Source organism: Paramisgurnus dabryanus, chromosome 4 (assembly GCF_030506205.2).
Source record: "Paramisgurnus dabryanus chromosome 4, PD_genome_1.1, whole genome shotgun sequence".
NCBI classification, from domain to species: Eukaryota; Metazoa; Chordata; class Actinopteri; order Cypriniformes; family Cobitidae; genus Paramisgurnus; species Paramisgurnus dabryanus.
In genome coordinates, this window is record NC_133340.1 from 40,609,162 (window position 1) to 40,631,857 (window position 22,696).

The window sequence follows — 22,696 nt, forward strand, 5'->3', positions numbered from 1 at the left end:
TCAGCTCCTAACTTAACCTGCCCGTCGTAACCACCAGGCACTTTTGGGTTCACAATATACTGCCCGCCTCCACTCTGATGTCTTGGTTGGTGGCAGTGAGTGCATCATTAAGGGATGTGCAAGCACTGAGTGTGATGGGACATTTTTTCTAGCATCCTGCTGGTAAAATCCTGATATAGAGGCTGTGTCTGTCTCAGTGCTCTCACACGGGACAGAAAAGAGAGCACAGTCTGCCACAACTTCCTAAAAGAAATGATGAAAACATCTTAATTACACTGTCATTTATATAGTAGTAAATCTTTCACATTAGACTAACTGGTTTATTTGTTAGAGTTATAGACAAAAATTTTGTGATGCCCATTTTAATAAAGATGTTTGGGGCTGCACAATTGCCACCCCTTCCTTCCACAAACCAAAAACTATACAAAGGTTGAGCTGTACACACACACACACACGGATGAAAGGGTAATTTGCATTTTCAATTCAACTATCCAGAATTTTTAACCTGGTGATTATTAAATTATGTTTATTTAACTAAGTTCAGGAGGAGCATGATCATGTTATTCAACCAATCAGCACTAAGAGGTCTCTATATAGCCGTCCCTCACCTCTGTCCTGTGACTTTTTTTGCAGTTTTCGTGTTAAAATTCCTGGCATCTTCCACATTAGCTTGAATCAATAATTTATTTTTGAACTATTTACTTTAACTATTAAAGTGATTCTGCCATCAAACCGGTATTTTGCATCTACGCTCTTGAAATGTTTCCCACATTTTCATATAAACATTTAAACCAACATTCAAATGGGTTATGTAGGGATGGTTTCCCAGACAGGGATTAGCTTAAAGGGATAGTTCACTTTATAATGAAAATTCTGTCATCATTTACTCATCCTCATGTTGTTCTAAACCTGTATGAATTTCTTTTTTCTGATGAACACAAAAGAAGATATTTTGAGAAATGATGGTAAACACACAGCAGTAAGCGACCATTGACTTTCACAGTAGGAAAAAAATATTTTGGGAGTATTGTGATAAATGACTAGGAAAATATTTTGATAAATGATGGTAAGCACACAGTTGATGGTACCCATTAAATTCCATCATATTTTATTTATTCCTACTATGGAAGTCTATGGTCACTTACTGCTGTGTGTTTACTCAAAATTCTCAAAATATCTTCTTTTGTGTTCATCAGAAAAATAAAATTCATACAGGTCTAGAACAACATAAGGGATGAGTAAATTATGACAGAATTTTTATTTTAAAGTGAACTATCCCTTTAAACCAGGACTAGGCCCTAGTTTAATTAGGATATATAACTAGTTTTAACAAACATGCCTTACTTAAAACATTACTTGTGTGCATTTAAAGGCAAAACAAATGTATACTGATGTATTTTAAGATATGTTAGTGCCAGTTGTTTTCAGTTTGGGCAGCTCTTAAATTTTTTTTAGTCTAGAAATAGTCCAATCCCTGTCTGGGAAACCGCCCCATAATGTTAAAACGGCTTACTGTAAGCTTTTATATGTATGTATTATTTTATTATATGTGTATCATATGCCCTTTACCCCAGTTTGGGAAACCCTGTTCTGTATGATGATGACAAAACACTTTGATTCAAATATTTTTGGCGTGATCAAATCAGGAACCACAGGTAGAACATGCAAATGTTCTGACAACTGACAAAACTTGATTTTTGCACATGCGCAGTGCAATTCACTTGCAGCACGAACGCTTCATTATGTGGATTTTGAAACAAAAAAGTTTTAATAATACATTACATAGATACATTTACATTTATTTATTAAGAAGACGCTGAATAACACACAAAATAATAAACAAAATTGAAGCTAAAAAAACAGAAGGTTTATTTGTTCAAACAGGTGTTTAGATGTTTTCTTTTTTAAGTTTTGAGGTGGACTCCAAATTTGCATTTGGAAGATACAAACATTAACACAACCCCCTATAGTCCCTCACATCCCGCAAAAGAGATCATTCTGCATACCGAACAAAGCAGTGCATTTCACTCCACTGAGTACACAAAGTTTACATGACGGATGTCACATTAATGACACGTGTACCGCATATTTTAGTGAGGTTTGGGTGTAATAGGCTACACAATTCGGTTTCTAGTTGAAACTCTTCTTGACTTAATCAGTATATTTTTGTAAAAGGAATTTTATATACCAATGATATACATGCTGAAACATTGGATATATTCAAATCCACGGTGAGTCAAAGTGTATGTAAACATTTTGTAGCGAGGGATACTCCACCTGGGATTTGCATGATCGTGACTCGGTTAGAGCTCTTGTGTGCGTCTGTCTTTGTATGTGTACCTGGTATCCAAGGTAGAACCATCATTAGTTAATCTCACCGAGCAATTTGAGCCACCCGTTATGGTTACCCCCTTATTGTATTACAGTTCTGTCTGTGTACAAACAGGTGCACACGCAGAGCCTAATAGGCATAATGCGCATCGTCAATGACCATTAAAGTGAATGCCTGGATGCGCGCTAATACACGTAAGTATTTGAGCTTTTAATAAGAAATGCATACGTTTACATACTAAGGGTAGGCTATACGAAGAAAGGAAATAGTTATGTGCTTTTTCATTTTTAGGAGTTTTGAATCATTGTTATGTTTGTGTGTTGCTAATTTACAGCTAGTTTAATGAATGAATTAGGATGATGTTAGTTATTAGTGTTGTTATTTTGTCAGCATAACTACATTCAATTTTCTTGTAGCTCAAGTCCATGGTCCTACAAAGCCAAGGCCATGGATTGGATTCCCAATGAACACACCTGCTGTTAAAAAATGTAAATCTTGAGTACACTGTAAGTCGCTCTGGACAAAAGAATCTGCCAAGTTCATAAATGATTATAATACTATAGTGTTTATGCTGCAGGGTGTGTGAAATGTTAGCTGTGCTTTGATTTCGCAATGTATTTGTGTTTCTTTGTTCATCTCAAGCAGATGGCCTCTCCCTTCACTGAGATGGAATGGTGCACGGTTGTCTGTTCTCTTTTAATATTCAGTGTTGTTACCCTGTATGGTCTAATACAGGAGAGATGCATTCAAAGTACAGGTAGGCTTCTGTATAAGCGACAGATAAATGTTACAGTTTTACAAAATTGATGCATCACTCATGTTTCCAGCACAAATGGTGTACATGTTTACTGTAAATGAAAAGTGAAAGTTGGATATAATAAGTTGAAGGTTTTTTAACTTACATTTTCTCAATTTAAAGAGTAACTAAACCCTAAACCAACTTTTTTTTGGTTTATGATCTGTAAGAATGATGCTTTATTAGTGCTGTTCATTGATTTTAGTAAGTTTTTTCACAATTGGGTATAAAGTGTTTCAATACTACAATATCTGGTGTAAAAACGTCTGAGTGCTGCCCTCTTCAGGTTGAACGGTGGCTACTGCAGTTGAATTTTCCTATTGGATGTTGGGTCCAAAAAATTACTCGTGACTTAAGCAGATTCAAGCTCACCACGCCCTTGTTACGATCTCACCACACACTTGGTACGAGCTTTAGTTCGTCCCCTCTATCTCCGTTGGGATCTGCCCACTTTTCTTGCATTTTTCAAATATTGCCAGTGGGTGGAGTCACGCTCTGACCAGGAGTTTAGTTACCCTTTAAAGGAACACTCCACTTTTTTTGAAAATATGCAAATTTTCCAGTGCCCCTAGAGTTAAACATTCAATTTTTACCATTTTGGAATCCATTCAGTCGATCTCCGGGTCTGGCGCGTCCACTTTTAGCATAGCTTAGCACAATCCATTGAATCTGATTAGACCATTAACATCGAGCCCAAAAATAACCAAAGAGTTTGGATATTTTCCAATTTAAAACTTGACTCTTCTGTAGTGTACTAAGACCGACCGAAAATTAAAGTTGCAATTTTCTATACAGATATGGCTAGGAACTATACTCTCATTCTGGCGTAATAAGCAAGGACTTTGCTGTCATACCATGGCTGCAGCAGGCGTAGTGATATACCTTCATTCATCAAACTAGCTGTAAAGGCGCCTGAAACCCCTTGGTAATTTTTAGGCACTGTCTGTGTAAAGCCATATCTGCCTAGAAAATCGCAACTTTTAATTTTCTGTCTGTCTTGGTATACGATGTAACTACATAAGAGTCGAATTTTAAATAGGAAAAAGATCAAAACTCTTTGGTTATTTATGAGTGTGATGCTAATGGTCTAATCAGATTTAATGGATTATGCTAAGATATGCTAAAAGTGCTAGCACCAGACCCGGAGATCAGCTGAATGGATTCCAAAACGGTAAAAATCAAATATTTAACTCTAGGGGAGCTGGAAAATGAGCCTATTTTCAAAAAAGTGAAGTGTCCATTTTAGTGAAAATTTAGGTTAAAATGCTTTTTAGGTGTTACCAATTGAAGTAATTTTAAAAGTTTTTTAACCTTACATTTTTCATTTTAGTTTTTAAGTGTTACCAACTGAAGTATATGGTTAGGGTTAAACTTATGAATTTTATGTTTTATGTAGTGTATGAAACTTCATCATCATTCCTCAACTACTCAGCACATTTCACATATTTGCAGTAGCCTAACCCAATCTGGAGTAATTTAACCAAACTAGTTTAACTTGTTTAAACTGTGACGTGGACTTGGTTTGTTCTTTCCTTTTTTTCTCAAAAAGACAACAAAGATAGCAAAGAAAGACTTGAAGAGCCACTAATCATCATCTGAGTCGTGACTGCATTCAATGGAAACATATTTGTAAAGAAGACTGTTCTGGGATCAGTTATGTTTTGTGTGTGGCATGAATCTATTAATCAATGGACTTCTAAAAACTGAAGATTTGGCGTTGCGTATCATCGTACTTTGTGGACTCTGTAACACTGTTCTGGGAACAGTCAACACACCTGACCTGCACGCAGCTGCTTAAAGTTCGCTTGCAAACTGATCACCTGGATTGAATCCAGCTGCAAACAAGGGTAAACAATAAAGACGGCATGTATTTGTTGGAAGCAAAAGTATGAAAAGTATGTTTGAACGCGTTGACGTGGTTTATAACAGCTGTAAGGAAGTGGGAAGAACTGGACCTTGATTGTTGTGTGTTAGAAAGCTCGTAAAACACAAGGCTTTAAAACTTAAGCATGTTTCATACGCTGTGTGTGGTATAAATGGAATAAGTTAAATCCTGTGAGGGAAAGCGAAAAAGGTATTTATATTTACTTCTTAATCTCACCTCTCTATATGTTGAGTTTTAAGCCTTTATAAATGTGAATGTTGACAATAGAATAATGTATTCTCATATTATGCTGTAAAATATGCTTAAATGTCAATACTATGCCATAAAAGTTGATGAAAAGTGTAAATTAGGTTAATCATATCCCAAGGTTGTGATTATCTTGTAATTTTGCTTTTATACTGCATGACTTCACTACAAAGCAACTATTTATTGTGTTATTACAATGTGGAATAACACAGACAAAAATAAATTCTGAAAACTCTGTCTGACAGGAATGTTGGCACTGCTCTTTATTACACTTATATAGATACCCTGAGATGCTTTTATGTAATCTATCTCTACATTTATGAAAGTGAATGTAGACAGATTGAGCCTGTCAGTCCCTACTCTATCACAGAAGATATGAATTTGGGACAACATCAGAGTAAATGTTGACAAAGTAAACGATCTTTTCAGCCTATCCAGTTACACATTCAAACAGCACACCCACATCTCCGGCTCAATGGAGTTTATTGATCCTGTGTACAAGTAGCTTGATTATGGATATGATTTGTGCAGTCAGACTTTTGTGCATGTGTCTCAGGTTTTTCAGCAGCTGAGCCTCGATTCACTTTTTCATATAATACCACAATAATAATTGTATATTAAAGTAAAAATAAAAATGGAAGTTAATCAGATTAGGCTCTGGGTGAATATAAATACACTATAAAAGTAAATGTTGTATCAACTTAAAAATCACTTTAATTAGTGATGCCTAAAAATGTGCCTAAAAAGAAGTTTTTTCAACCCAAAATATTTAAGGTGTTACTAATTGAAGTAAGTTGATCTAACTTTTACTTTTAACAGTGTATAGATCATGCACAGTGTAATAAAACCTCATCACACATCACAACAGCTGACGATGAAATAATGGCATAAACAAAATAAATGTGACAGCATAAAATCCACACTATCACTGTAAAAATAAAATGCAGCATGAAGATAAAACAACTTGGTCAATTCAATCTACTTTTTACATTTTGACATAAAATGTGAAATTGTTTAACCTAATTTGTTTAAGTTAAAGTAACACAAAAATATATCTTATTTAATATCATTTTTTATTACACGGCTCTCTGGAATGCTTGATTCTGATTGGTCAGTTGAGACATTTGCAGGTTCATTCTTTTCAAATAATAACCGCTCCAAAGTAATAACGCATAGCCGGTACTACTTGTACGATTAAAATCGCTCCGCGCCAATAAAGATTACTAGCTGTTTGGCGCCATCTTGTGACAAACACTGGACAACCATAATTTTAACATGTACGGAAAAAACAAAACATTTAAACAGTGGATAGAAGAACGAACAACGACAAGACACAGAGAGCTTACTGAGACTGAACTTAACAAAATAGAACATGACAGCTACGAAGCCAACACACAAAAAAAAATACAGAATGGGCATTAAAACTTCTCAAAGACTGGTTAAAAGAGAAAAAAATGGAGACAGAGTATGAAGCAGAGGATCTTAATTAGGTATTACTTAATTACGATCATTTTATGCATCTGTGCAAAGTTTCGCGGAAGGATAAAAATTTTAATTTAAAACAAATATGCCAATAAAATGTTTCAAATTCATATTCATGTCCAGTTTCCGCTTCGCGTCGGGTCCTGATCACACTGTCGGGGCTTATTTCCCAATAACTACCGGCTGCCTCTACATTATCCCTTACTTATAGTGTATGCATAATGTGAGATTTTTGTGGATAGTATTTTACGATATTACTGTAAATTCAAAGGTGAGTGGTGCTTTATTTTAACAATATTGTGCTATAAAAGGGTGTGTTTATTTGTAAATAAAAGAGATACCTTTATGATAAGGTCATTCATACTTTACATTTATTAAAACAGGAAGCAGCGTAAGAAATTTTTTATTAAAAATAATAATCCCTTTGCACCATATTGCTACCAGTGTTGGGGAAAGTTACTTTTAAAAGTAATGCATTACAATATCAAGTTACTGCCCAAAAAAGTAACTAATTGCGTTACGTAGTTACTTTTCATGGAAAGTAATGCTTACGTTACTTTTAAGTTACTTTTAAGTTACTTTTTCTTACTTGGCTGAGGCTTGACCTCTTTCAGGCCTTGCAGGTGGATTTTATGATCGCAAAAATGTCAAGATCTGGCCTGCCATCTACGTTTCTGACGCAAACTGTTCCCGCTCAGGCGCATAATTCTACGTTAATATGTTCAGTTTAATTCAGTACATTATTTTATTTTTAAATTGAATTAATTAAACTAAGAGACTTCCGGTTATGGCGATGTGCTGACAAGACGCGCGAGTGGGCTCCGCTGTCATTATATTAAGGTTTATTGATTACTACCCCTGTTTCATTTAAAATTCGTTCATTGTTTGTTTTTAAAGTGAACGTTGTCTGTAATGTCACCTAAACCAGCAAAGCAAAAGTCGAAAAAATCAACAGATGCTGTGTCGGATTCCGAGGGCCTGGAAGAAGGCTCGCATGGCGAAGAAATAATTAAACTAAAAAGTAACTTGCATTACTTTTTTTAAAAGTAACTCAAATATTAATATGTACATTTATAAAGTAATGCATTACTTTACTTGTTATTTCAGAAAAGTAATATTATTACGTAATGCGCGTTACTTGTAATGCGTTACCCCCAACACTGATTGCTACCCAAGAGTGCTTAATAGTAGCTCAAAGGTACATATTGGTATCAAATGTATATTAGGACCTTTTTGGTACAGCCCCAGTGACAGGTTGGGACCATTTTTGACCATTACAGCACCACAACAGTAGTACTGTACATGCATTGATCTATTAATCTATTTAATATTTGTGATGTAGTTTTTAGCATGCATTATAGTAATGTAACTTACAGTTAGTTTATTGTAGCATTTTACAGCATTCTTAAATTACAATACTTTGAATAATTTCTTTATAATACACTGTCAAAAACAAAGGTAGCCTACAAAAGCTGTCACTGGGGCAGTACCCTTTAAAAACCCTCTAAAGGGTTTATGATAAAAGAGACGCTCACATTTCCCAGATACTCACATAATCTCATGCATAATCATAGTTTAGTGTAAAGGGAGTGTCTTGCGTGTATTTTGTGAACGTGAGCGTCTCTTTTATCATAAACGGTTTTGAAACGTGTGCAGCGCAGGCACTTATTTTGACAAAACACGTGATGCACATGGTTCACATGACGCAACAAACACATATTTTGAAAACACCAGCAACACACATGACACTACGAACACATATTTTTAATTTGTGCCCCTCGGAAGAGCAGTCAAGAGCCACCACTGCTAATATGAACCATTTAGGTACAAATATGTATCATTGAACTACCAATATGTACCTTTAAAGTACTAATATGCACTCTTTGGGTACAAAATGGTACTTTCTAATAGTAACCATTAAATTGTTCAGATAAAAGACATGAAGAACTGTTTAATGCTGTATTATTAAGTTATATATCATATCTGAATGTATCTCTCTCTCTCTCTCTCTCTCTCTTTCTCTCTCTGTAGGGCTGTAAGAGTGTGCGTTTGTTATGGATCTGCCGTTTTCAGGTTTGGAGTTGGTTTTCATCGTCATTGCTTTCACTGTCATGTGCTTATTTGCCCTGGTTGCTATCTACAGACATCATCGAAATGATCAAGGTAAACAAATTTTCTTTAAGCACACACCCAAGCACTGAAACAGTCATATAATTTAAAACTGCAAATATTTGCAATGATTGTATATGTGTCCTAGATGATATTCAGACAGAGCTGAGGATTACACATCGGAAGAAAAAATCAAAGAAAAAACGACCTTGCAACAAAATCATTATAGACGTACCATGAACATACTAACACACATCTGAGTGCAGTTGACCGGAGGATTTTCGGATGAGATGCAAAGCAACAGGCAGGCCAAGAGTGTGACGTCTCATACACTCTCCGAAAAAGTTACAAAAGCTGTCATTTGGGCAGTATCCTTTAAAAAGTACACCTTTGTGCCTAAAGCGTGTGTATTACTACCTCAAAGATACATATAGTGTTAAAAAAATAATACACATTTGTCCCGAACTGGTACTTATTGTTACATTTTTAAAAGGGTATATCGTCCCAATGACAGCTTTTGTATATCTTTCTTTCTGACAGTGTGGTTTTGCAGAAGCCATTTGTGAAGATGCTGGAGCTTTGAATTCAGTGTTAAATCAAAACAGATTTAAAATATTTTATTATGTATTTTTAATATTTTAGTGCAGTTTTCGTGTTTTTATTGCTGCTAGACTGTGGGTGAGAATGTATTAAATTAACATTCGTATTTATTGTATTATTACATATTAGAAAATGTACAAATGTGAAAATGTTTTTCTTCAATTTGTTTATATACGAGTGCTGTCTTTAATTTCCCAAAAGCAGACCGATCAGAAGAAAGAAGTCAAGGATGCCTCTGATCGCTTTGGTTAAAAACATTCTTAAAAATATCTTCCTTTGTGTTAATCAGAACAAAGAAATGTATACAGGTTGTGTATTCAACATGAGTGAATAAACAATGATAAATGAATTTTTTGGGTTCTGTGTGCTGTTTATCATTAGGATGAAGCATTTGGTAAACTTCTCAAAACCTGAAAGCATTTATTTTCAAGAATGTATGGTGTGTGTGTCAACAACAGAAACAAAATCAAGTTCACAAAGTCTGTTGACAGCAGAAGGAAAATATAGCAAACGCTATAATCTTAAACATATTCAAACTGATTTGAAGAAAACGAAAACAACTTAAAGTCAAACATAACTTTAAATTGCTACTTAAATAAAAATTGCTTCTTTTTTTCTACTATTGAAGTGAATGGGGCACACGAATGGCTTGGTTACAAAAAATTCCTCAAAATTTCTTCCTTCGTTATCGTCAAAAGAACAAAGAAATATATACAGGTTTGTAACAACATGAGAGTGAGTAAATGACAGAATTTTTATTTTTGTGTGAACTATCCCTTTAAGGGTACATTTTTGGGGTTTACTTTTTAAAAGGGTACCGCCCCAGTGACAGCTTTAGTACCTTTCACTGAAAGTGTATTCTGCATAAATGTGAGACTGACAGTCATTTTCAATTGTACAAAAGGATTCAACCTATTGGGCGCCCTCTAATGGTAAAAAAGTGAACTGAGTTTTTTGGAAACTGTAAACCAAACATTTCTATTAAAGTCCTATACACACAGTTATGTGTATGTCCTAAGTCAGTGGTTCTCAAACTTTTTCAGCGTGTGGCCCCCCTTGTGTACGGTGCATTATTTTGCGGCACACCAAAGACAATTTACGACAAATTTGTTCTAAAATGTAACATTTTAATTAAACATAACATATTAACTTATACAAAGTAGTGCTGTTGGTTAGTAGCCTTATTTTTTTTTAGGTTTAATTACACAGAATTCATGATAAATAAGTATATTTTAAAAATGTCATAAAACTGGGCCCCCCTGGTACCATCTCGTTGGCCTAAAGAGATCTGCCCTAAGGAGATACATTTGAACAAACTAAAGTGAAGTACAACACTACCTACAGTTTCTAAAATCACTCCTCTTTATTATAAAAAAGTTGTGGTGATATGGTATTTATAATATGGGCTTTATAAAAGTGTTTAAATGTGGAGGAAGATCTGTTTGAGATGAAGTATGTTGGGGGAGTAGTTTGGGTTTGTGCTTCCTGGCAGTAACTACTTGTTGTAGAGTTGTAAACTCCAGAAGGAGGTATTGTCTCTCTCCCTCTCCCTTAGCCGGTGTGTGTATGTGTGTGTGTGTGTGTGTGTGTTGTAAATGGGGGTAGTAATCTAGTTTTGGAGGAAGAAAGGTTATGGGGAATGCCACTCTTATCTGCTTTTGCAACAAGCAACAAAGCTACACTCTGATAACATTTCCTGTTACACTGAACAAGTGTATACAAATGATACAAATGCACTTGGCAGCAACAATAACATTTTCACTTTGAACTCAGCGCTGGGATAAAACAAACATTATTATGTAAAGAGGAATGAACTAATGTGTAAACATAGATGATCTAGTCATTTATAAACTGTTATGTATATGTGACCCTGTCTGTAAAATTATATTTTAATAACATCACAATCTTCTCAAAGTAACATAGGTACCCCAAAAATACATTTTAATCGTTCAAAAAAAAGGCTGGTTCCTCATTGGCTGCCAACTTTTATTGTAGTATGCACACTTGTGTGTGTAGGGGGTGTTTGTCTACTGATTGACACATTATGTGCTCTTGATCCTGAGGGATGGACTCGACCTCTCCCTGGTGGGACAGGGGTGTATTTGAGGTCAGTGTGTGAATATCTGTCCGCATATGAAATTCCTTTCTTAATTACCGCAGAGCATCAACATTTACAAGCATTATTGCCATATTACAATTTACAGGTTGCATACCTGAAATACAGAATCTGTACATTAAATAGCACTAAAAGCTCGTAATCATACGGGAACCATTTTTAGTGCTATATAGCACCTATAAAGCACCTACAAAGAACCATCCGGGGGTGATATAGCACCACTATAGCACCAGATATGGTTCTATATAGCACAATATGGTTCTACACAGGTACTACATAGGGGCTATATGGCACTTAAAATGGTTCCCCTATGATTACGAGCCGATTAACTACTTTTAGTGCTATTTAGCACTGTTTGTGTTTTTTGAGTGTACAGTACAGAAACTCACACAGTATCCATTTCTCTCCCATGCAGCAAAACTGCACCTTAGGGCTAGAGATTTGCCACTGAAGTCTGTGTCGATACAGTGGGTGGAGGCGGTCACCTATCTGGCAAAAGTATTTATTTGCGCAGGCAGGTTAATCCAGGTAATGACATCTAATCCCCAATAAAACAAACATTACAACATACGCAGACACATGGTCACAGACCCACCCAAGCCATCGGCCTGTGTGTGCGTCTGGCATTTCAAATCTGAGTGAGCCTGTGTTTTCAATGCTTGTAATACCTACATCTCTGTCTCTTTTCTATGGGTATCAGTCTTCATGGATACCAGGTGGCTCCGAATAAGAATACACCTTCATTTGCATATTTAAATTAAGGGTATAAAGCGCAGAGTACAATGTGAACCAAAGGGGAGAATTTTAAAGACATTGAATATAGATTGTATGGCATTGATGAGGAACATTTTTGCAAACACCGTAAACCAGTAAATAACTTCAAGGGCATTTGCAGTGCCCACAAATCAACAAACTTAACACACACATACTGAGATGGGGTCAAAAGCTGATTTTAGGACCAAAGTGTCGGCCGTGTTGGTCTGTGTCCCTACATCGTCCATTAGCTACATGCTGGGTTCTAATCCTAATTGACATGAAAAAAGCTCAGAGGATGTGTAGTCACACACACACAGGTCGCACAAATGGATGCCTAAAAAACAACTATGAGACATTTTTATACACACTGTAACAGACCGATCATATTCATTTTAAATTTTGCAACACATTTCACAAACTGAAAGCGGCACTTTGTGTCCCCGAGAAGCCTGTAGTGTATCAAACAAAAAGATAAATGAACACACACACAGGTCGCACAAATGGATGCCTAAAACAATTATGAGACATTTTCATACACACTTACATTTATAGATTGATCATATTTATTTAAAATTTTGCAAGACAATTCACAAACTGAAAGCAGCACTTTGTGTCCACTAGAAGCCTATATATGTATCAAACAAAAAGATAAATGCACAAAGGTCGCACAAATGGATGCCTTAAAACTATTTTGAGATATTTTCATACACACTTACACTTACAGATTGATCATATTTATTAAAAATTTTGCAAGACACTTCACAAACTGAAAGCGGCACATTGTGTCCACTAGAAGCCTATATATGTATCAAACAAAAATATAAATGAACATAAACACACAGGTCGAACACATGGATGCCTAAAAACAATTATGAGACATTTTCATACACACTTACACTTATAGATTGATCATATTTATTAAAAATTTTGCAAGACACTTTACAAACTGAAAGCGGCACTTTGTGTCCACGAGAATCCTATATATGTATCAAACAAAAATATAAATGAACATAAACACACAGGTCGCACAATAGGATGCCTAAAAACAACTGAGATATTTTCATACACACTTACACTTACAGACAGATTATATTCATTTAAAATTTTGCAACACACTTAACAAACTGAAAGCGGCACTTTGTGTCCGCAAGAAACCTATAGTGTATCAAACAAAAAGATAAATGAACACAAACACACAGGTCGCACAAATGGATGCCTAAAAACATTTATGAGACATTTTCATACACACGTACACTTATAGATTGATCATATATATTTAAAATTTTGCAAGACTTTACAAACTGAAACGGCACTTTGTGTCCATGAGAAACCTATATATGTATCAAACAAAAAGATAAATGAACATAAACACACAGGTCGAACACATGGATGCCTAAAAACAACTATGAGACATTTTCATACACACTTACACTTATAGACTGATCATATATATTTAAAATTTTGCAAGACACTTCACAAACTGAAAGCGGGACTTTGTGTCCAAGAGAAGCCTATATATGTATCAAACAAAAAGATAAATGAACACAAACACACAGGTCGCACCAATGGATGCCTAAAAACAACTATGAGGCATTTTCATACACACTTACACTTATAGATTGATCATATTTATTTTAAATTTTCCAAGACACTTCATAAACTGAAAGCGGCACTTTATGTCTGCGAGAAACCTATAGTGCATCAAACAAAAAGATAAATGAACACAAACACAGGTCGCACAAATGGATGCCTAAAAACAACTATGAGACATTTTCATACACACTTACACTTATAGATTGATCATATTTATTTAAAATTTTGCAAGACACTTCAAAAACTGAAAGCGGCACTTTGTGTCCGCAAGAAACCTATAGTGTATCAAACAAAAAGATAAATGAACACAAACACACAGGTCGCACAAATGAATGCCTAAAAACAATTATGAGACATTTTCATACACACGTACACTTATAGATTGATCATATATATTTAAAATTTTGCAAGACTTCACAAACTGAAACGGCACTTTGTGTCCACGAGAAACATATATATGTATCAAACAAAAAGATAAATGAACATAAACACACAGGTCGAACACATGGATGCCTAAAAACAACTATGAGACATTTTCATACACACTTACACTTATAGACTGATCATATTTATTTAAAATTTTCCAAGACACTTCACAAACTGAAAGCAGGACTTTGTGTCCACGAGAAGCCTATATATGTATCAAACAAAAATATAAATGAACACACACAAAGGTCGCACAAATGGATGCCTTAAAACAATTTTGAGATATTTTCATAAACACTTAAAGACTGATTATATTCATTTAAAATTTTGTAACACACTTCACAAACTGAAAGCAGCACTTTGTGTCCACGAGAAGCCTATATATGTATCAAACAAAAAGATAAATGAACACACACAAAGGTCGCACAAATGGATGCCTAAAAACAATTATGAGACATTTTTATACACATTACACTTATAGATTGATCATATATATTTAAAATTTTGCAAGACACTTCACAAACTGAAAGCGGGGCTTTGTGTCCAAGAGAAGCCTATATATGTATTAAACAAAAAGATAAATGAACACAAACACACAGGTTGCACCAATGGATGCCTAAAAACAACTATGAGATATTTTCTTACACACTTACACTTATAGATTGATCATATTTATTTAAAATTTTGCAAGACACTTCACAAACTGAAAGCGGCACATTGTGTCCACTAGAATGTATCAAACAAAAAGATAAATGAACACAAACACAGGTCGCACAAATGGATGCCTAAAAACAACTATGAGACATTTTTAAACACACTTACACTTATAGATTGATCATATTTATTTAAAATTTTGCAAGACACTTCACAAACTGAAAGCAGCACTTTGTGTCCACGAGAAGCCTATATATGTATCAAACAAAAAGATAAATCAACATACACACAGGTCGCACAAATGGATGCCTTTAAACAACTTTGAGATATTTTCCTAAACACTTACACTTAAAGACCGATTATATTCATTTAAAATTTTGCAACACACTTCACAAACTGAAAGCGGCACTTTGTGTCCGCGAGAAACCTATAGTGTATCAAACAAAAAGATAAATGAACACAAACACAGGTCGCACAAATAGATGCCTAAAAACAACTATGAGATATTTTCATACACACTTGTACTTACAGACCGATTATATTCATTTAAAATTTTGCACGACACCCCCAAACTTAAAGCGACACTTTATGTCCCCGAGAAGCCTATTGTGTATCAAAAAAGAAGATAAATGAACGCACACACACACTTATAAGAAAGGTCAAAGAGTGGACACACATATGGCTGACACACCATTGGATTGCACACATATGTACTTAATTATGGACACAAACACACACTTACACTCCAAGAGGTCAAGTAAGGCCCACTCTCACACTCATTTTATCTCTAAAGCCGACAACCCCTCCCCACACACCCATTATTAATTGTCTTCATTCACGTACTCATACAAATGACCTGATATTTACTTGCATTTGTTTGCCTGAATGTCCCACTCATTGCATATTTGCATATTATACTAGTTATACACATTGTCTTGCACAAGCCGAGCCGTTCGCAGCACATGCGCACTGGGACACACAGACGTGCAGTATCTGTAAATCTAATAACATTACCATATTGGACCCATAACACAATGTGTAGTATCTGTCCAGTTTAGTATCGGAAAAGAATGTGCACAATAGAGGTTGTGCCAAAATAAAACTCTCTCTCTCTCTCCATCAGTAAGTCAAAGAGACTCTTCCATAATCCACTGTGTTATTGGGTAAACAATCTTTTTAAGTCTCCAGCGCAGTGGGTTTGCTATACTTGTACTTGAGCTAATAGGAGGCTTCATTCAACAGACATTTACGTGCAAATGTTTGCAGCTTGTGATACACCGGGGGTGTTCCTGAATTAACACATGCAGGCTGAGTTGAAATCTAGCTTTTTCTTCATGCGCAGTGTGTGAATAATAATTTTATTGTTTCTTTATTTCCCAGGTTATGCCTCCAAAGTCCCTGGACAGTTTACATGCACTTTTGGTGCTTCCAAAGTCAAGCTGATGAGTATTACAACATGCAAATCCATACTTCTGATGAAAAAGGTGGACATTAGCTTTAACAGACTCTGGCCAGTGTGTAAGTGTGTGTCAGACTGGCTCTCCTGTTGTGAGGTTTTGTTCTGGGGAGTGAAGCACAATGGTGGCTCATTAGTGAAGAGAGAGTTCATAGATCCAACAGCTACACCATAATCAGCACTTCACAGCTCGTTCACACACACGCACACACATAACTGACCAATAATTCAAACCTCATTGACCAGTGCTGAAATAAATGGACCCACTCAAAAGCACATTCATTTAGTGAAAATAACATGCATATTTATCCACAAAGACAAAAAAACGTAACAATCTGATAGAAAATTTAGCAGGATATTTTTTAATAAAACCTCAATATAATCATGAAGTTTTACAATTTTTAAAACATTCAAAATTAATTAAAGAAACACGAATAAAGAAATAAATAATAAATGAAAAGAATATTTAAAAATTGTGCAAAATGTTAGGTCAATACCCAAGCAAATCTGACTTTTATAATGTTTTTTAAATGTTGCATTATACTTACATTAAAGCACACATATTTAAACATTCTTAAATAGATTAAGTTGACCACATGTTGTCATTAAAACAAAATACCATTATTAAACTTGTTACCCAAATTTTTATACTGAAAATTTAGTTTATGTAGTTTGCTGCACAGCAAAACATACACTGTTAAAAAAATCCGTAGAAATTGCAGCTGGGTTGCCGGTAATTTACCGTAGATTTAAATTTATGTTATTTACTGGCAACATTTTGTTCAAAGTTAAATGGACATTTAACATTTACAGGTCTTTGTCTTTACAGAGTAAAACTAAAAAATCAGCATCAAGCAAAACATTCTGGGAAACAAAATCTGAAGCAAAAAACAGAAAAAGGTTGATGATGAATTCTGGTTCCCAGAATGCTTTGCATGAGGCTGTTATTGTATAGTTTTATTCTGTAAAGATAAAGACTTGTTAATATTTAAAATGTATTTAACTTTGAACAAACTCTTGCCAGTAAATAACATAAATTTAAATCTACGGTAAATTACCGGCAACCCAGCTGCAATAACATTGTAATTTCTGTGGAATTTTTTTTACAGTGTACCCACACAGAATGACAATTTGGCTAATTTATAAGCATTTAAAATAGTGCAAACCACTTTAAAATATCTTTCTTGGGTCATGGTTAACTTTGTGAAGAAATTTCCACCAAAAGATTTTATAAGTTGACATATTTTTTTGTTAAATCTGATACTTAATACATGTGGGGTCAATATGTGCAAAATGTGTGTGTGGGTGTCCCTCATGTCCACACCCAGTTTTAGGTCTTCCATACCCCTCCTTCTCTTGTGCCCTCTTCCACCCTTTTCTCTCTCTCCTCCCCTTTCTCTTGTCTGTATAAAAAGGGGGTAAAGCTACATTGTCTTGACTGGACATTCATACCCATCAGGTCTTCTGTCTATCCATTCTAATGAGAAGAACACAGCGACTTGGAACTTTGGATAAAGTTAGACAGAGAGAGAGCGAGAGAGATTGTTTATTGTAGGGGGTCATCCATTTGAGACCAGAAGTCAAAAAAGAGGACTTCTACTATCAGTATATCTACATATATACAGACTTTGTCCTTGGAGGTAACGGAGGACGCAGCATCACCATGAGATTCTTTCATCCAATGTATCTCCTGTTGTTGCTTCTGGCAGCCCTGCTCATCACCAGCGCCGAGAGACCAGGCAAAACCGGTAAAAATATTTATTACCTGGATATATATTTATTTATTTATTTACCACACAGTTTTTTTTCAAAGGAAGCATTTAACATTATCCTTTAAGATATGAATAAAAGGTAGGCTATATAAAACTAAAGGATGCTGAAGTTTGCGTTTGGGTGTTTTAAGCTTTATTTCGTAACCAGAGACTTATGATTTTGTAAAGAAAGTTAGGAAATAAGTTTTTAGTTACTTGGTCTGTTTAAATCAACCCTTAGGCGAATAACTGTGGTTTTATTTTAGTAATAACATCACTTTTGCGCATTAAAAATTTCATGTCATTTATTTAGCTTTTTCACTTTGCAAGACCCCTACATTAATTAACCATGGTTTTATTAAAATAATACTAATAATCTTGTTTATTTGTATTATTACCATTTATATTACCCCAGTTTTAGAGTACGACAAAAAATCCTGCATTTTTTGTGTGGTTACTATGGTTTTGCTCAAAAATACAATCATTAAACTATAGTAAAACCATTTTCACTTTGTGTTGGGGTTTCTCACAGTTTTGCTATTAGCCAAACATATAAGTAGATTTTTCAATTAAATAAATAAAATTTAATTTTGCGCAATAAAGATGACCTTTTTAGCTTGTGAAAATTAAACATGTTTTTTTTACTGTAAAATCAATGATTTTTTTATTGATTTATTACCATATAGTTTTACTACAAATATAATGATTAAACTATATGGTTTTTGTAGGGAGGTGCTTATGATTTGCGTTGTGGTTGTGTAATGGGTGAAGTTCTCATGCAGGTGGTTACCGAAAGGTCGTAAGTTTGAACCTCAGAAAGGACTTATCAATGAATTATAATATTATTTGTCATATCAAACTGCTCTCCGTGTTCAAACATATGAGAATTAACCATGTTTTTATTATAGTAAAAGTTTAGTATTCGTTTTTTTTTTGTCTATTTATACCATTTGTATTACCCTACCTTAGTTTTACATACAACTATCGTGGTTAAAATATGGTTAATATGTTTAAGCTATGGTTACTGTATAAACCCATTTTTAATTTTCATAAAGGGAGCAATGAGACGGATGAATGTCAGCTAAATAACTCATTAGTATAAGATTTGCCTGGCGCAGGACTCAGTGGTCAGTCATGGCTGATTTAGGGTCAGTGCCTTGAGTGATTTTAAGTAGCACTTGACGCCCCTGCCTGCATCTTAACACAGGCTAGAGACGAGTCCTTGACCCTTGCACAATAAATCTTATGTTTTGCATTTTTTTAATGTATTTAATAACTATAAATTGTGCGGTTTTTTTATAAATTAATGTATAATTGTTTCTGTAAATAACTGGAAAGGTCATGGTTTCGAATCCCAGGGAACACACTGATACTAATACAAACTTACAGTGTAAGTTGCATTTGATAAAAGCGTCCGCAGGAATGTCTTTTTGATTTGTATAATGAAAGTTTACTGTAAGTTACTGTAACTTGAACGCGCTACGTGTATAAACTCTCATCTCCCGCTGCTGTGGCGGCTATGCGCAATTAATCTGGTGCCCGTGGGCGATCAAGCACCGGCATTCATTGTTAGTCATGATGTTGAGCACAATAGGTATAATACATTAGCATAGGGTTACCGCGGTGAAAGAGAGAAAGAGAGGGAGGTGCGGAGTTCGCATAGCTTTAGTCAAAGGCGCACGTTTGTGAAGCGCATCTCCTCCCGTGGGTCTCGCGCCATTGTCCCTGCTCCTCTGGGTGAGGATCTAATAGCTGCTTATGGAGGGAAGTCGCATGACGGTTATCAGTAGACCCTCTGATTGTTATATTGCCCTCCAGATTGTTTGTTACCTACTGGGGAGACCATTCATTTTGATTTTATTTCAGGTAACACCCCAATCAGGAGTGTAGATCCTGGGTGGGTGCTGGGTGCTTCCCCCAACACCGATTGTCAATATTATAATCAATATTGTAAATGTCTTGTCCCCCACACTCTTAAATATAAAGGTGCTACAAAGGGTTCTTCACAGCAATGGCCATATAACTATTTTTGGTCTCCCAATAAAAAATTCAAATTAAGGTTCTTATAAGAACCATTTCTTTATACGTTATCAAAGAACCTTAAACAGGCAAGGTTCTTTATGCAGCCAAAATGGTTCTTATAATCTATGGCATTGTATAGCATTATTTTTATGTTGCACAAAAGGTAAAAGTGAAAAGTATGTTTTACATACTATACAAAGTTAAGAACAAAATGGCTTTAAGTGAACAGTTCATAAGTGCACCAAAAATGTTTTTTCCATAGGAGTGCCGCAAGGAACCCTTGTAGTACCTTTGATGTTTGGGAGAAATGATTAGTTTACAGGAAAATGCTAAGAATTTAGGTTTACGATTGCTCTGATTGTTACTGACAAGTGTTTTATTTGCCTCCTTTTTCAGATTTTCTAAATCTCAGGCGGAAATATCGGAGACACAACTGCATGAAAAAGCGCTGTCTACCTCTTCACTCAAGAGTACCGTTCCCTTGAGGTGAGTCCCATACACAATTTAATTTTATTGCGCTGTGGAATGAGTAAATATTGAGACATCAAAGCATAACTCATTGTTCAAAGAAGCACCGTCCCAAATTTTGACATTGCGCGCAACTATTTGGCAACAGATAATCGCCAAATACCTTAAATAACTTTCGTGACTCCTCAACAACACTCAGCGAGTCATTTAAGATTGTTGTTGGCCTCTTCATTGTGGTCCGTTCAAAGAAAAACAGCCACATTAATTAACAAACCGCCTGTCAGATCTCCAGCGGCCTAAAGCCACAGTGGAACAAACACAGAGAGCGAGTTAGAGAGGAAAAGACTTTGGGTAAATACCCGGACTAAATGAGCTTGGAAATTATTGGATCTTTATAGCTGTGAGACTTTCTCTTGGACTGGGAGTAAACACAAACACTCCACAAACACTCCACACCCACACACACATACACACAAAAGACTGCAAACCTATACAGCCTGAGCAGGGAGACACACATACAGACGAGGAAAGCCCTACCCCCATAAATACAACCCATTTTAACTATCTGCCACACACACAGTAAAGCTTGGGTGGGACTCGACACTCAAAAACACCTGGCGACCTTTAGTGAGCAATGTATATGCAGTCGAAGTGTTCCGAATGTGGGAAAATACAAAATAATGGAAGGAGTACGACAGGTGCTAAATCGAATGACTCACACATAGCACACAAGGTAGCCTATATAAGGTGTGTCATAAGGCACCACGTGTGAGTTTATTGTGTGTCTGTGTACAGGTTTGGCATTTTTTTGTCAAAAATATGACATTTGTGGTCCTACTTGTGATCACACAAATCATCTAAAATTTTTAATTAATATAATAATATTTTGGTAAGTCTATATGAGGGTCAGGTTTTGTAAATGTCTTTGGTCAAGTATAAAAACCATTACAGCAATGAGACGTCCTCAATAATATAGCTTTCATACTCTATAGAGTGACAGGGTGAGGGGCTTCAAAGTTTGTTCTGGTTGGGTGTCAATGGTGAAATGTGTGTGTGATGTGACACTGTATCTGCGGGGACACACATACAATGTGACAGCCTACCGGAGCCGCCTACTGTTTTCAGACTGTCCACAGAGGTTGCCACCTTTAACCTTTACTCTATGACCCCCACACAATGAGCCAGAGCAAGTCTAGAGTTAACAAAACACACAAACAGACACACACGGGGATATATATATATATATATATATATATATATATATATATATATATATATATATATATATATATATATATATATATATTTATAGAACAGAATGCAATATAGAATGCAATAATAGTGAATTTATACTCTTTATGCTTTCTTCTACAGTTGAACATGAGCTCAAGCTGAGAGAGAGAAACCTCAACATGGCCATGTTGAACAATCTTTGGGACGTGTTGGGCATCAAGAGCCAAACAGTTGGATTACCAAAAGCTGAAATGAGAATTAAATTAAAACTCAATAAGGACTGATACATGCCCTTATACTCCAGCAAACAGTCATGTGAATGTTGGTGTACAAGCCATACATGGGGACATCCCATCCAACCAAAGATGCCAAATACTCATCGTTCCATCAGTTTGAGTTTTTCAAATCATTGTAAATAGTATGGACTGAATGAAATGTGTTTATATGTAAGTTATGCACTTCAAATGTTTTATTATTAACCTGCTTTAAATAAAAGTGTATCGTCTTTACAGCCAGACTCAGTGCGTGTTTTAACCTAACCCTTTTTATTCGATTTCCAAGTTCCATTTGTTTTCCCAAGTAACGCAGATGCTGGCAACATGTATAGTTTACAGTGAATACGTACTGTAGTCAATTTAGACAAAATTATCAGTCAAATGTATGGCAACATAAAGAGGAATTATTTAATATTAGCTTAACTGAATGAAAATGTGTTAAACTGTGATGTATATTTCTTATATTTTAGTGTGATCAGAAACTCAAATTGCCAGA

General features: G+C 35.4%; 1 protein-coding gene and 1 long non-coding RNA gene across 4 annotated transcripts; both read left to right on the forward strand.

Moving 5' to 3' along the window:
- Positions 1–2,117: 2,117 nt before the first annotated feature.
- LOC135735917 (uncharacterized) lies at positions 2,118–9,780 on the forward strand. Of its 3 annotated transcripts, XR_012336582.1 has the most exons (7): positions 2,118–2,231; positions 2,447–2,526; positions 2,749–2,838; positions 2,978–3,089; positions 4,678–4,975; positions 8,773–8,904; positions 8,999–9,780. It is a non-coding gene; the product is annotated as an uncharacterized lncRNA (long non-coding RNA). The 3 variants fall into 3 exon arrangements; XR_010527725.2 differs by having other exon boundaries at positions 2,123–2,526; XR_010527724.2 differs by lacking the exons at positions 2,118–2,231; positions 2,447–2,526; positions 2,749–2,838; positions 2,978–3,089; positions 4,678–4,975 and adding an exon at positions 4,982–5,202.
- A 7,866-nt stretch (positions 9,781–17,646) lies between these two features.
- apela (apelin receptor early endogenous ligand) lies at positions 17,647–20,709 on the forward strand. Its single transcript, XM_065274989.2, has 2 exons — positions 17,647–18,199; positions 20,621–20,709. The coding sequence occupies exons 1-2, from the start codon at positions 18,115–18,117 to the stop codon at positions 20,707–20,709; spliced, it is 174 nt and encodes a 57-aa protein (XP_065131061.1). The 5' UTR covers positions 17,647–18,114.
- The last annotated feature ends 1,987 nt before the right edge of the window (positions 20,710–22,696 follow it).

Excerpts from the sequence above, each read along its gene's own strand:
- apela (XM_065274989.2), top strand. The coding sequence starts at position 18,115 with ATGAGATTCTTTCATCCAATGTATCTCCTGTTGTTGCTTCTGGCAGCC. Across the intron at positions 18,200-20,620 it reads CGAGAGACCAGGCAAAACCG|ATTTTCTAAATCTCAGGCGG; the intron begins GTAAAAATATTT and ends CTCCTTTTTCAG.